Source organism: Odontesthes bonariensis, chromosome 9, assembly GCF_027942865.1.
Source record: "Odontesthes bonariensis isolate fOdoBon6 chromosome 9, fOdoBon6.hap1, whole genome shotgun sequence".
NCBI classification, from domain to species: domain Eukaryota; kingdom Metazoa; phylum Chordata; class Actinopteri; order Atheriniformes; family Atherinopsidae; genus Odontesthes; species Odontesthes bonariensis.
Genome location: NC_134514.1, coordinates 28,958,602 through 28,973,138, shown reverse-complemented (window position 1 = coordinate 28,973,138; position 14,537 = coordinate 28,958,602). Strand labels below are relative to the sequence as shown.

Below are 14,537 nucleotides of genomic sequence, written 5' to 3'. Positions count from 1 at the left end.
TAACAAGTCATGAAAAAGACCTACAGAAAAGAAATGATAGCGTATGTTTGTTAAAAATTGAAGTGATAAATAGCATTTGGTTTTGAACACAGTGGATAGTCACAGTACCCAGCTGACACTTACCGTTTACAGCATGCAATTATTGTCACTCCGAGGAAAAAAGCCGTTTGCTCGACACGCAACTTTTACTGTCTGCAGACAAGCATCATTGGAATGGGTAAATTGTAAAGAAATTGCTGCTTTTTTTTTTTTTTTTTTCTTTATCCATTTTCACTGTCCCATCCTATTTTTAAATTCACATGTATTTTTTTTCACCATTATTTTCATCATTTAATTTAGTTACCTCCCTTCATGCTCTGGAGGGTCGATACCGTCCCAGATCGATACCAATGACTCAACAATTACTTCTCCAGGTGCTGAGATCTCAGAAATGCTTTGCCCTCACTCACCCCTCTGGCTTTATTCCTTGGATGCTCGGAAACTTTTACTCTCTTGGGAATATGAACAAAGAGACCTGACACTGCAAAGCTGGGCTTTCGCAGGCCGGATTAACACTGACGCGCCCTCCCCTCTCTCCTCTCTCTCACCCCCGCTGCACAACAAAACCTGTGAAACTGTCGTGACATAAGCGCGACAAACCTCAATGTGAAATTTCTGTGCTCATCATCGTGAGATTCTTTGACACTTTTTGTTTGTGTTTCAATGAATTTCTAGTCGCCGTGAGTTGAAAATGAACAAACTACAGTTGTTGCCATTACCCATCTCTCACTGTTGGACCGTCAGGAGCAGCTGGTTTAGCAGCATCACATAGAGGATTTATTTCTGTCATTAGGACAGTGATGATATGCTAAGGCCAGAGCCGGGGATCAGAACATAACAGGACTTTTTCATCCATACGATCCATAAAATGAATGTTTTTTTTGTGTTAAAGCAACGGCATTCAGTCAAGGATTTATTTTTTTTGTGAATGTTTTTCATGATTTTATCCAAGCGTGCCGGTGGAAGTAATGGAAAGAGCTACGGTGTACACAATATTTGCATGAGATTGGACAGTGCATGAAGCGAGGTATAAGATAATTGTCTGTATAGAGTCATTTTTACTATTTATTGCAAAAAGAATTCACTTTTAGCTGCACTGCAGTACCGGTGTAGCTGTTATTAACTGCAACGCAACCTTTTACTTGATCCGAAGAAGCCGTCTCCACGGTTATGGCTGCTTGAGGAGCCACAGCACGACGCAAAACTATTAACGTTCTTACAGTTACAGTTCTTGTCATGACATGTGGTTTTGCTCGTTCATACCAAGCTAACAAACTCGGAGCATCGTGTTAGAGAAAACGTCGGTGGATGGGAGTAGTTGATAATTTTTTATATATAATCGTAGAATGGAAGCTGCAGACGCTGCCTCTTTTTAACGTTTTTGTATAAAACGACTTGGAGCTGCAGCTCATCATCATGTTGACATTTTGAACTGCACTGTTATTTATTTACATATTTGATAGAGAACAATCCGTGTGACTCTTCCGAGGAGTTGATCCTATGTTGAATTATCTCACAGATACTGTGGATGCCTGTTTGGTAATGTGACCGCAGCAGCTCAGACTTGTTTCAGGTATATGTTACTAAGCCTATTAAGGCTCCTTCTGTCCATCTGTCAAGTTGGACATCCCTCTCACTCAACACCTGACAGCGCCTCCTGGGGGTGGATCCCAAGGTATTCACAGGCCAGAATTGATGTACCTCTCGCTGGCTCGGGGTCTGCTCTGAGGTCTCCTCCCAGGTTGATGTGCTCGATGAATCTCCACAGGGAGGTGACCAGGAGGCATCCTAATCAGATGCCCCAAGCAATTCAGCTGACTTTTCTTGATGCCAACGAACATCAGCCCCTCCTCCTTGAGGCTGAGCCCAGCCACCCTCTAAAGAAAACTCATTTCAGCATTCTCATTCTTTCGGTCACCAACCAAATCTCATGACCAAATGGGATAGTTGGAAGGTAGATGGGCGAGTAAATGGAAAGCTCCTCCTTTCAGTTTTTGTGGTGATGAAAAAAAAAAAGGGAAGAAATGGGGGTTTTATTTGACTATTTCTGTCCTGTCTATATTCACCACTCAGCTTAGACTCAGTGTTGTGTACTTGTTAAGATTAGACCAGGCTACCAGACTGACTCTCAGACTTATGAAAACAACAAGCTGCTTCTTGAGACATCACATCATCTTCAGTGACCTTGCAATGAGATTACCTCACCCGCGAGGAGGGATAGGTAGGGAAAGGGATAATCATCATGTTTGCAGCAGGTGCTGCATCTTAGACCTGCTCTGACCTGCTGGGATTATCGTTACTTAAGTGTCACATGGGTTAATAAATTTAGAGGAGATACATGTGTCCAGCTGTCCAATGACCAACATCATTTACACATGACAGTCCTCAGAAAAGGCCGATTGTGTAGCAACATAAGAAACATGGAAACAAAGAAAACATGTCAGAAATTGCAATGACTTTCATCGTTGAAAAAGTTGTGCCTTTGTATTAGCAGCATAATTCATTTCGGGGTTCATTGTCATGAGGATTATTAGCCAAAGCATTAGCTTGATTTTAGAAGTGCACCCTCTCTCATCCTCTGGGTTACCAGTTAGTCAGCTGACACATGTAGCTCAACTTTTTGTTCCACTGGGAAATCTAAAATGGATTAGCATAGCCTCTGAATACTAAACGCCAATCATTTATTACACAAGGTTTGTTTCAGTTGTAACTGTGAGCAAGAAGCAATGCTGTTAACTGTTCATCAGGGTGACACCAGATACTAACCTGTAGCCTTTGTAAAATCACTATTTTTTTTTTTTTTTTGAAGTGTAACTACGTTCCGTGATTTGTTGTATATTAAATATTTGGGGTGCATGTATGTGTTTGTAATAGGAGTGTGAGCAGCTCCAAAAAATGTACGCTGCCCAGCAGGACGAGCGCTTCCTGGAGCACACTCAGCAGCAGCATATCCTGTACCAGCAAGAGCAACAAATCCTCCACCAGCAAATCCAGGTATTTGAAGCAAGACAAACGGCTCTGACAAAGTCGCCGGTTGGAAACTGCTACCTGATTAACTTACGGCTGTGAGGGGGGTGTTCTTAATATGCTATCTGAAAATGGAGTAGAAATTGTCAAAATGAGAGGCATTTTATAGCGAGAATTGCATTATTTTTCACATCGTAGGCTTCACAGAAATCATGGCACCTAAATCACCACATGTAGTCAGCTGCAGGTGTTCATGATTACGTTAGATACATGCTTTGAATTAGCTTTTATTTCTCTTTGTCGGCAGGGTCTATCTTTAGGCCACGGAGAGAGCCAGCCCAGTCACTTAACCCACCAGCTTCAGAGGTGAAAAAAAAAAACCACAAACACACACACATTGCTCATCATCTTTTGAACGGTGAACCCAATACTGTGGTGCAGCAGTACTAACTCAAGTGTTACATCATTGCTATGTGTCTTTTCTCCTCTCCCACTCTGGCCCGTCCTCCGTCAGGTTGCGTATCAAGCCCTCGAGCCCTCCACCAACACATCCCAGCAACCACCTCTTCAGACAACCCAATCAGAGTCCTCCGCCTGGTTCCGCAGGCTTAATGCAAGGGCACGGTTAGTGATGGCTCGAGTGCTGTATTGGTGTGGTGACTAATTAAGAAAGCAGTGATCAGTCACAGCTAACTGATCATTTCAAAATGTTACTGGACATTAAAGTAGAACCTTTAATGTCCAGTAACATTTTAGCTTGGCAGCTAATATTCACAGGTAATTACCCCTGAGCTCATCACATTATGTTTGTTGTTTTTAAACATTAATTAGAATCGTGATTAAGATGTGCTGGACATGCATCAAGGGTAAGAATATTAACAGTGTCTGGCCTTTATTATCTGGACACGAACACTTTTACTTTATATTAGTTTTAATAATGCAAGAAAATACATAGCGTGTGCTTCTCTTTTTTTTTTTTTCAAGTGCAAACATAGAAAACATTTTTGTTAATAACAAACTGTAATGGCATCATTAAATGGGGTGCCGGTGGGAATACATGAACCAACATGCACAGCTTTGAACCTGCTCTGGTTACACTTAATGGTTGGAAAATGAAATAAGTACATATTACGGAAAAAAAAAAAAAAGCTTAATTGCTCAAATAATTTTGGTGGGTGAAAGAGACTTTTCCTTTCTTGTCTTAGGGGGTCAGTCATCAGTGCAGTACCAGCATGGTGCCCCAGCGATGTATCAGGGACAGAGTGGCAGCCCACCTTCTACAGGCCTGCCTCGAGTCTCTCTGCCAACCAATCCGCAAGCGTCTGCCCGCCCCACCGTCCCAATGGGACAGGGTGTACCTCAACAGCAGCAGGTGACTGCAAAGCCCATCGCTTTTGTCTCTGTCGATGACGAAATAACATTTTTATTTAAAAGATAAGATGCCTTACATTCCATCTCGACTGTCCAGGTTACCATTCAGGTTCAGGAAGTGGAACTGGGAGGTGGGGCACAGAGACCGGGCGGCTTCTTGTCCACACCAGGGGGACACCGAGTCCTCGGGAAGCAGCTCAGTGCAGACAATGCTGAGACACACAGGTGACGACCCCTCCCTTCAATGCATCACACCGCCCCCTGGTGGCTGCCATCATAACCAATGGACTATCTTTGTGTCTTTTCTTTCCGCCTTACCATTTTATTTTTATTTTATCATTTAATCACCGCATGAGTCTGTTTACATTCATGCTTTTTTGTTGTTATCATTGCATGTTTACTAATCTGTTTGCTTTTCACATTCACTGATGTCTCAAAATAATGTGCTTTGCAACTTGAGACATGAATACTTTTGCTTAGGCCAGAGATTTTATATGTGGGGGAGCAGACATCAGAATGAACACATTGTTTTATGAGTTATATACAATGAATGCAAGTCCCTTATCATCTTTGTTGAGACGATACCATCAACAATTTTCCTCCTCACTGCATCAGGGTGAGTCTTTGATATACAACAGCTGTGTCCCAACAGGTGGGGTAGGATATCAGTGTCCTTGTGACCCCTGACGTTATCCTCCCATAAACAGTCCCTTGTAGCCAGGTCTTCCTTCACTGAGAAAATATGAAGCAATCTTAAGATACCGACATTTAAAAACTATCATTTGTCTTTACACCTCTCAGTGAACAGTTGAATCCTGGCTGGACTCGAGTGTTTGCTAGGCTGTGTGTGTTGCCCTGTTGGATTGTTGAAAACTAGATGACTTTTTGCAGTCTGTATAGGCCATTGAGGACATATTGACATTAGTAGCTAATTGTCCTCTGCCCTCCCTCCTGTTCAGTCGCAGTCTTGGCCGATTCACATCGGGCTATGACCAGGTTCAGTTCAATCCCCACCTCTTCTCTGGTGACGCTGCCTCCCGGGGGGCCTCCGGAGTGCTCGGCTCCTACAGCCCCTACCTGCAGGGAACCTCCCTTGAAGTCCCTGGCCTGGAAGGTTACCAGAGTGGGGCAGTGGGGACCAGCAGCTATGGGGCCCCCTCCACACTACAGCAGGCCCTACTCTCCCCAACTCCTTTGGACTACCGCCCCCCACAACAGCACGTCACCCCCACCCTCCAGGGCCTTCTGTCTCCCCGCCATTCTTTAACAGGCCACGCCGACCCCAGGTTGCCCTCCCAAGACCTGGCTGCCCTGTTGAAGAGACAAAGTCCGCGGCCATGCCCAGCACCCCCGACACCACCGAGCGGTGCACTGCAAGACTTTGGAGATATGCTGCTTCTCCGCCAGCTGAGCCAAGGAGACAGCCTGGAGCCACCTGCACCTCAGGTCACATCTGGGGGGCAACACTACCACCACCTCCTCCAAATCCGACCCCCGGAGGTCCAGCCGCAGCAGCACACTCCTCAGGCACCTTGTCCCAGCTTACCTCACTCGGAGAGCATGGAGGAAGACGAGGCGCCAGCTGGATACCACCACCCGCACGAGGGTCTGTTGGCCAAGGCAGGAGAAGGACATGAGCTACTTGGGCCTCCCCGAGGGGGCACCCCACCCTATAGCTCCCCTACACACAGGCACAGTGGTTACATAAGGAGTACTCCTGCTACTAGAGGTGAGATCTTTTTGCTCGGCTATTTTCAACCTTGCCACAATGATATGGAATTCACTTTTTTCTTCACTGAAATATATTTTGTTGGGCATTTTTGTTGCAGTTCTGCATTTAAAGGCTTTTAAGGTTCAATTCGGTGCAGTTTATTATTTACTTTCTTTCAGAATCTGAGCATGTAGAGTGCCGGCCCCAAGGACAGGCAATGGAAGTGCCTGATCACAATGGTGTGGGCTATCCTCGAGGTTCCCAGGGTGACGCCTACAGATCTCGAGGACAGCTACAGCGCCACCACACCATCTCGACCTGCGATGATGCCTATGTAAGTGAAAGTCTGCTTTTTTGATCTAGTTCTAGGTGAATCAAATACTAGAGAGTGTTACATTCCCAGGCCTATAAGTTCCTTATCAGATTTCCTGTATTCGACTTTTCGGTTTGTTTCCACGGGCTAAAACTGCTCCTCCTTCTTCCTGCTTAGGATCAGGCCGACCCCATGTCGGGGATGAGCCTCTTGGCCGGAAAGGCACTCAGCTCCGCTCGCATGTCAGACATTCTAAGCCAGACGTCGCTGACGGGAAGCCAGCAGCTGCACCAGCGGGAAGAGTCAGGTTGGTAGAGACATGCAAACATTGCAAACATTGTGCAAATTGTTTGTGTCAACCCCAGTACAAGATGTGTTTCACATGCAGTGTGCGACGTCGAAGGGGAGCTCCACGCGGCAGCCTGCTACCCCTCGTCCTGCACTAGTGATATGCTCCTCAGCTACAAGCCCCCTGACCTGCAGTACAGCATGGAGCAGGCTGGGGTCTAGCACAGGTATACACACACACAGAGCAACAGACTGGAAGAGTTTACTACTTGTTTTAATGGCACCGTCTTATTTCTGACCTGGGCCTCTTCAAATCTAGGCTAAAAACCTACTTATTTAGGATTGCTTTTAATACCCAGTAGTATGATGACACTTTTATCTTATTTTATCTTATTCGATTTTGTGTTATGTTATTGCTTTCACTGTTCTTTTATTGTTTTTATTTGTTTTTACTTATTCTTCTCTTTATTTATTACCTGCTGTAAAGCACTTTGGTACATTGTAACGATTATCTGTAAAGGGCTGTATAAATAAAATACATTTACATTTACATCTCAAAGTTCAGAAACTTGACATGAGAACGAAAATTGAGGCAGCAGACGTTAGAGTCCTGAGTCTCAAATGTGAATTAAGGTAAAAAAAAAACAAAAAAAAAACCCAACTCTGAATCCCAGAATTCCTGCATTGCAGCCGTACTGTTGCTGGATTTTTCCCACATCTGTCAAACAAGGATTTTGTTGACATTTGGGGGAAACCGTTTTCACATTTTTTTATTCCTGTTTTTGGGTACAATAATTGAAGTAAATCATTGTCATTGTCTTCTCTGCCTGTGTCTTCCTGTAGGAAGTGATGTATCCTGTGTGCATCGGTCCATATCGGCCACCCTGAGTTGTGTTGACTTGAATTGAGCAGCATCCCGCCAAAACCACCGTCGTCTGCCCAAGTGGGGGCGCTCTGTGTCCATCTGTCTGTCTCCATCTGTCCTTTGGAGGGCAGTCTGCGCAAGAGAGGGGGAGTCTGGGTGGGTGTAGACATTCATAAGGGTGGGGGTGGGGGGCTTCACAAGGTCAAAGTGCCAGCATTTTCTGCACAGACATCCAGCATTCTTTGCTGCTGGATTTCTCCTCTTCTCACCTCTCATCTTGAGTAGATTGGGGTTCCACTCCTCCCTCTTTCGACTCGACCTCTCCACTCCCCTCGCAAACCTGGCCCGCCTCAAACCACCCGCAGCCCTGACCTAAGCCTCCCCTTTCCACCCTAACCGTCGGCATATACTCATCATGTGCCTCACTGGTCAGCGCATTGATACAGTAACACTTTCAAGAACCTGGAGTCAACAACACAAAGAAACATAAACACTGCTGTTGCAAAGTATTTACATAAGGCTTGATTTTGTGTGTGTGTGTGTGTGTGTGTGTGTGTGTGTGTGTGTGTGTATGATTGAGAAGAAGGTGGAGGTGAGGGTAATGCTTCAGCCTCTCTGCCCGCTCCTGCTGTCCTGCAGCAGATGTTTCCGGAGCGAGCGGAAGTCTCCGCTCTGGTGGCACCTTTGGGTCGGGTGGCGGGTGTTATGGGTCAGGCTCCTAACTGGGCACCAAAATCGCTCTATCCAAAGATGGAGCTCAGTGACATCGCACAGGACAAACCAGCTTTTTTTTTTGTTTTGTTTTTATTTTTGTTCCGGCATCCTTTTCTTTTTAAAGATTTTTATTTTGAAATTCATTTTTACACTTAATGTCAACATCGGCATTATGGTCAATATGGTTACTCTTATTGTTATTACCGTTTTCTGTCAAAGAAGTTTTATTATAATGAATATTATTATTATTAAAGGAAAACAGTACTGTGTTGCAAGGAGGACAACGATGTTCTTTGATGACTTAAGTAATTCTGCACTTTCGGTTCAAGCTATCCTCTGCCGGTTTCCGCTACTCCTCGCAGTTCCTTGCCCCTCTTTCATTCTGTTGCCCTGCTTTCCAATTCCACCCTCCCCATCTTCTCCAACCCTTGATTTCCCCCCACCCTGTATTCTCCACCCTCATCTTTCCTGTCAGTACCAGTGTATTGCATTGTGGGTAGTTGTACCAGACATTTCCTCCTTTCCTTGTACAGTGATGCCATGTATAGAACGCTATTACACTTTTAATATCGAGTCTTTTTCTGTTTGGTTTTGTTTCTTTTTCTTCTCCTTTGGTCAGTTTTTGTTTTTAGCTGTCGGAGAGTCTTTCTTTTTTTTATTATTATTACTATTATTATTATTATTATTGGTATGGTTTATTGTTTGTGTTTTTGGATGTCTTTTAAAATGTTTTCCTTTTTGCTTCATTATTATTATTTTTTTGTGCTTTATGAATCTTGAGATTTCTAGCCAAAAGAGGGCAGAGAGAAGAGAGACGTCGCTCCTTCTGTCGTGAAAACGATTGTTCTTCTTTTAATATTACATTGAGACACTTGAATAAGAGGAGAGTAATTACTTTGCGTTGCTTTTTACAATATCATTTCAATTGATGTCGTGACTGTCATTCTTGTTGATGTTGGGCCTGTTTTCTGTTAAAGGGGTAGTTGTGGCAGGCTATACAGGGTCAGGCTTTGGGCTTCGTCTGGGTTGGTTCGGGTGCTACAGAGACTTGATACTCTTAAAAAAAGAAAGAATTTTTTTTTAAAAAAGACTAAAAAAAAAAAACAAGGGAATAACTTGTAAAATAGCTGACATATCATCCTGAACATCACAAGCAAGAAGACAGACAAAACCCACTTCTCTTTTTATGTATTTTTGCCATCTGCTGTGATCCTCCCTTCATCCTTTGCTACATCGGCTTCTGATCAGATGGCGCCTCGTGGACATTGCCCCTCCTCCCAGGCTAATTTTGCTACCTTTTGACAACCATTGAGGAAACTACAGCTACAATTCCCCCTCTCCCTTCTTTTGGTTTTCTTTGTTCTCACCTGATTTCTGCCCACTTCGTTCGACTCCAAACCCTGAGGGGAAGGTGGGAGGAGGCGACGGAAGCTTTTCGTGAACTGTCCTTGGCTCCTGTCGGCGTCGGGAAAAAAAACACCTGGACACGCCTCCAAACTGTAAAAGGGAAACATTTCAGGAGGCGACCATAGGAATGAAACATTTAGATTCTTAAAGGAATACTAGGTTGCGTTCAGAGCAGGGCAGGGTGTGCACACCTTAAACATGTCTTCCCCGGTCTGTGCCCTCTGCTGAAGCGCAGCCAGATGGAGGCTGCAGCACGCCGGGGACCACAGCAGAGGACTGAACCTCCCTTTTCCCCCCTCGTTTTTTCTTTTTCTTTTAATCGTTTGAGTTCTGTCTATTGTTAAACATACAGTACAGTTGGATATTGAATTATTACTTGGCCATCAAGAGACTGGTGCAAAGAATAAAGCCTCATTTATTTTGCTTGTAAAGGCCAGATAGCTCAATACTTGGCTGCACAGTTTGTATTCTGTAAGCTGTTTACGTCAGAGAGCTGTAGACGGTGTCCTGCTGCACTAGTGCTTTCCATTTGCAGCATGTCACTTATTTTATTCCAACTCTCACCCTTATTCTAACTCGATGCGGTTAGTATGTTCTCTAAAGTACGTAGTACGTAGAGGCACAAACAGTGGAGTTTAACTCTAATCTGGTGTGCAGTTTGTTCCTTCGCAAACTCAATTTCTGTCTCATCTGGTATAAGAAGCTGTCCTCCATTGCTAATTACATTGCATCAGCGTTCCCTTTGGCTCTCATTTCTTTCTCTTCCACGTCTTTCCTCCTCGTTTCCACATTGTTTACACCAAGCCAAAAGAGATTGGGAAGAGAAAGGATTTGACTTAAGGAAGACGAAAACGACTAACGGAGTGGCATGTTTCTCATCTCATGTCAGGATAGAAACTCAAATTACAAGCAGAGTCCATGTGTCATGTTGTGACCGGGGACAGTTTAAGGGAATGGAAAGCACTGCATGATTCAGAAATAATGGAGCAAGCTGCTTTAGACTCTGATCATACTGACCATTGTTTTGTTTTTTTAACCTTTCCCAACTCTTCCATCTCTGGCTTATATCTCTTCTCTCCATCCCAGCAAGCCAGCTCTTTCCACCCTGTTTTTCCGGTTCATTTTGTTTTCTATCGGTTCATTTTTGAATAAATTTTTTGTTGATGTTTTTATGTTAATTTCTGTTGACTACAAAAATACTAAAGTGCAACAACAATGATTAAAAATATCAACCAAACTGAGATGAATAAATAAATAAATATATATAAATAAAGAAATAATTTAAAACAGTTGACTTGTGTTTCTTTGTGCTATCAGCTACAGTCGCTTCAGGAAGTATTCAGTCCCCTTATCTGTTGTTCATTCTGTTGTCGTGTCCAGGACTGTTGTGCGATTTCCATGAATTCATGCCATGTGCTCTGAGTTAACGGGAAAAGCACATACCCTCAAAAACTCTCAATCCATGCATGTCTGATCTCAACCAGCGGTTGGAACATCAAACTCCACTTGCATGCAATTAAACTGGTTAGGGGGAAGAGTTAGTTCAGTGGCCTTGGAACCTAAAGTAACATGACAAGTGACTTGGATGCTCCCATTCCACATTCCCATAGGTCACAGTGAGAGGCCACTCAATCAATCCACGTGCCATCAAAATAAAGTAATTTCTCTGAGGTGGTGGTGCTGTTCATGCCCAACACTGCTACATGTAGTCCAACCAACAGCATCTATCTTGGTTGCATGAAATGCTTTTCCCATCCCAGCCAGAAACGCCCTCAGCATGATGCTGCCACCCCCATGCTTCACTGTAAGTATTATGTTGGCTTGTGCCGGGGTGCTGTATTCTATCCATTTAGAGTAAAGTTCGCATTACATTTCCCCGATGATTAATTTATAGAAAAATATGCAAGTTTAGTGTCTTTTAGAAGTGGTTAAAGTTTGACTCTATGAACTAAAAAGAATGTCATTTTCTGTGTCGACCACTGACCGGAATAACCGTGCATCACGTAAGATTTCCGATTGATTTAATCTACTCATTAAGGGTTAATGAGTATATGCCCCCGATCTGAATCAGAGTGGTGTTTTGTTGTTGGACTTCTGTGCTCGTCACGGACTGTCCATAACGAACACCATGTTCAGGCATAAGGGTGTCCATATGTGCACTTGGCACCAGGACACCCTAGGCCGCAGCTCGATAATCGACTTTGTGGTTGTATCGTCGGACTTGCGGCCGTATGTCCTGGACACTCGGGTGAAGAGAGGGGCGGAGCTGTCAACTGATCATCACCTGGTGGTGAGTTGGCTCCGCTGGTGGGGGAGGAAGCCGGTCAGACCTGGCAGGCCCAAACGTATTGAGAGGGTCTGTTGGGAACGGCTGGCGGCATCCCCTGTAAGGAGGAGTTTCAACTCCCACCTCCGGCAGAGCTTCAACCATGTCCCGGGGGAGGTGGGGGACATTGAGCCCGAATGGGCCATGTTCCGTGCCTCCATTGTTGAGGCGGCCGACCGGAGCTGTGGCCGTAAGGTGGTCGGTGCCTGTCGTGGCGGCAATCCCCGAACCCGCTGGTGGACCCCAGTGGTGAGGGAAGCCGTCAAGCTGAAGAAGGAGTCCTATCGGGCCTTTTCGGCCAGTGGGACTCTGGAAGCAGCTGATAGGTACCGACAGGCCAAGCGGAACGCAGCCTCGGCGGTTGCTGAGGCAAAAACTCGGGCTCGGGAGGAGTTCGGGGAGGCCATGGAGAACGACTTCCGGACGGCCTCGAGGAGATTCTGGTCCACCATCCGGCGGCTCAGGGGGGGAAAGCGGTGCACCGTCAACACCGTGTATGGTGAAGGCGGGGCTCTGCTGACTTCAACTAGGGACGTCGTGAGTCGGTGGGGGGAATACTTCGAGGGCCTCCTCAATCCTGACACGCCTTCCAATGAGGAAGCAGAGTTGGGGAGCTCGGACGTGGGGCTGAGGTTGCCGAGGTGGTCAAAAAACTCATCGGTGGCAAGGCCCCGGGGGTGGATGAGGTCCGTCCTGAGTTCCTCAAGGCTCTGGATGTTCTGGGGCTGTCTTGGTTGACACGCCTCTGCAGCATCGCGTGGACATCGGGGGCAGTGCCTCTGGACTGGCAGATCGGGGTGGTGGTCCCCCTCTTCTAAAAGGGGGACCGGAGGGTGTGTTCCAACTATAGGGGGATCACACTCCTCAGCCTCCCTGGTAAGGTCTTTTCCGGGGTACTGGAGAGGAGGATCCGCCGGATAGTCGAATCTCGGATTCAGGAGGTGCAGTGTGGTTTTCGTCCTGGCCGTGGAACAGTGGACCAGCTCTATACCCTCCGCAGGATCCTGGAGGGAGCATGGGAGTTCGCCCAACATGTGTTTTGTGGACTTGGAGAAGGCGTTTGACCGTGTCCCTCGGGGACTCTTGTGGGGGGTGCTCCGGGAGTATGGAGTGCCGGACTCCTTGATATGGGCTGTTCGGTCTCTGTATGACCGGTGTCAGAGTTTGGTCCGCATTGCCGGCAGTAAGTCGGACATGTTTCCTGTGAGGGTTGGACTCCGTCTGGGCTGCCCTTTGTCACCGATTCTGTTCATAATTTTTATGGACAGAATTTCTAGGCGCAGCCAGGGCGTTGAGGGGGTCCGGTTTGGCGACCTCAGAATCGGGTCTCTGCTTTTTGCGGACGATGTGGTTCTGTTGACGTCGTCGGGCCGTGACCTTCAGCTCTCACTGGAGCGGTTTGCAGCCGAGTGTGAAGCGGCTGGGATGAGAATCAGCACCTCCAAATCCGAGACCATGGTCTTCGGCCGGAAAAGGGTGGAATGCTCTCTCCGGGTCGGGAATGAGATCCTTCCCCAAGTGGAGGAGTTCAAGTATCTCGGGGTCTTGTTCACGAGTGAGAGACGAATGGAGCAGGAGATTGACAGGCGGATCGGTGCGGCGTCTGCAGTGATGCGGGCTCTGCACCGGCCCGTCGTGGTGAAGAAGGAGCTGAGCCAGAAGGCGAATCTCTCGATTTACCGGTCAATCTATGTTCCTACCCTCACCTATGGTCACGAGCTGTGGGTAGTGACCGAAAGAACGAGATCGCGATCGGGTCGCTCAAGCTGCTGCCCCCGCGACCCGATTCCCGGACCAGCGTAACATAATGGATGGATGGATGGAGTAGATGCCAGAATGCTGATTTTTGATCGTTGTTTCAAACGGAAAGACATTTTAGAGTGAAAAATTGGCGTTAATGCTTTTTTAACAAAGTCAAATTTGTTTGTATAGCACATTTCATGTACAAAACAATTCAAAGTGTTTTACATAAAATAAAAGCATTGCAGCCAGGAGTGGAAGATGCATTGAAAATACATAAAAGAATATAAAAAAAGAGAAAGAAAATAATTGAAATGATTAAAAACAAGCAACAGTCGAGATAAGTTAAAAGATACCGTGCAGATTTCATGCATAGACACATGAGAAAAGAAATGTTTTTAACCTTGATTTAAAAAAGTCCACTTTTGGTGAAAGTTTAATCTCCACTGGCAGTTTGTTCCACTTGTTTGTCTATAGCAGGATATTCCCAGTGCTGCTGTAACTAATACAAGCTGATATAAGATTAGATACTCCTTTGCTCTAGTTGGGATGTTTTTCTTCTTTTCATGAATTTCAACAAGAGTTTGGAAAGTCATTCTAAAGATTGGAAGATGCTAATAAGCTCTGGAGCAGTGTTTTGAGTCTGCATCTGTACATCTTTTAGCCTACAGAGATGAACGTAAACTTCCGGTTGCCTGAAAAGTTGGAAAAATTATGTGAATGTAGGTGAAATTGTTATACCTGTGTGTGATTGGGCCGACTTTCCCTGTCAATTTCATCCATTTTGCCACCAAAA

The 14,537-nt window shown here is 45.5% G+C and overlaps 2 protein-coding genes across 5 annotated transcripts in view; one reads left to right on the top strand and one right to left on the bottom strand.

Moving 5' to 3' along the window:
* Positions 1–10,964, top strand: part of sik3 (SIK family kinase 3) — a 36,829-nt gene extending 25,865 nt beyond the window's left edge. For all 3 annotated transcript variants that reach the window (XM_075473934.1, XM_075473935.1, XM_075473933.1), the window contains 10 exons: positions 2,914–3,033; positions 3,314–3,372; positions 3,521–3,630; positions 4,212–4,378; positions 4,475–4,602; positions 5,337–6,106; positions 6,268–6,422; positions 6,579–6,708; positions 6,790–6,916; positions 7,533–10,964. In XM_075473934.1, the coding sequence (XP_075330049.1) occupies positions 2,914–3,033; positions 3,314–3,372; positions 3,521–3,630; positions 4,212–4,378; positions 4,475–4,602; positions 5,337–6,106; positions 6,268–6,422; positions 6,579–6,708; positions 6,790–6,911 (1,761 nt within the window). In that variant the 3' untranslated portion in view covers positions 6,912–6,916; positions 7,533–10,964. The remainder of the gene's footprint in view (positions 1–2,913; positions 3,034–3,313; positions 3,373–3,520; positions 3,631–4,211; positions 4,379–4,474; positions 4,603–5,336; positions 6,107–6,267; positions 6,423–6,578; positions 6,709–6,789; positions 6,917–7,532) is intronic.
* The window catches only part of LOC142388547 (apolipoprotein A-I-like), a 282,451-nt gene that overhangs the window by 81,579 nt on the left and 186,335 nt on the right, over positions 1–14,537 (bottom strand). The gene's annotated exons all lie outside the window — the stretch shown is intronic.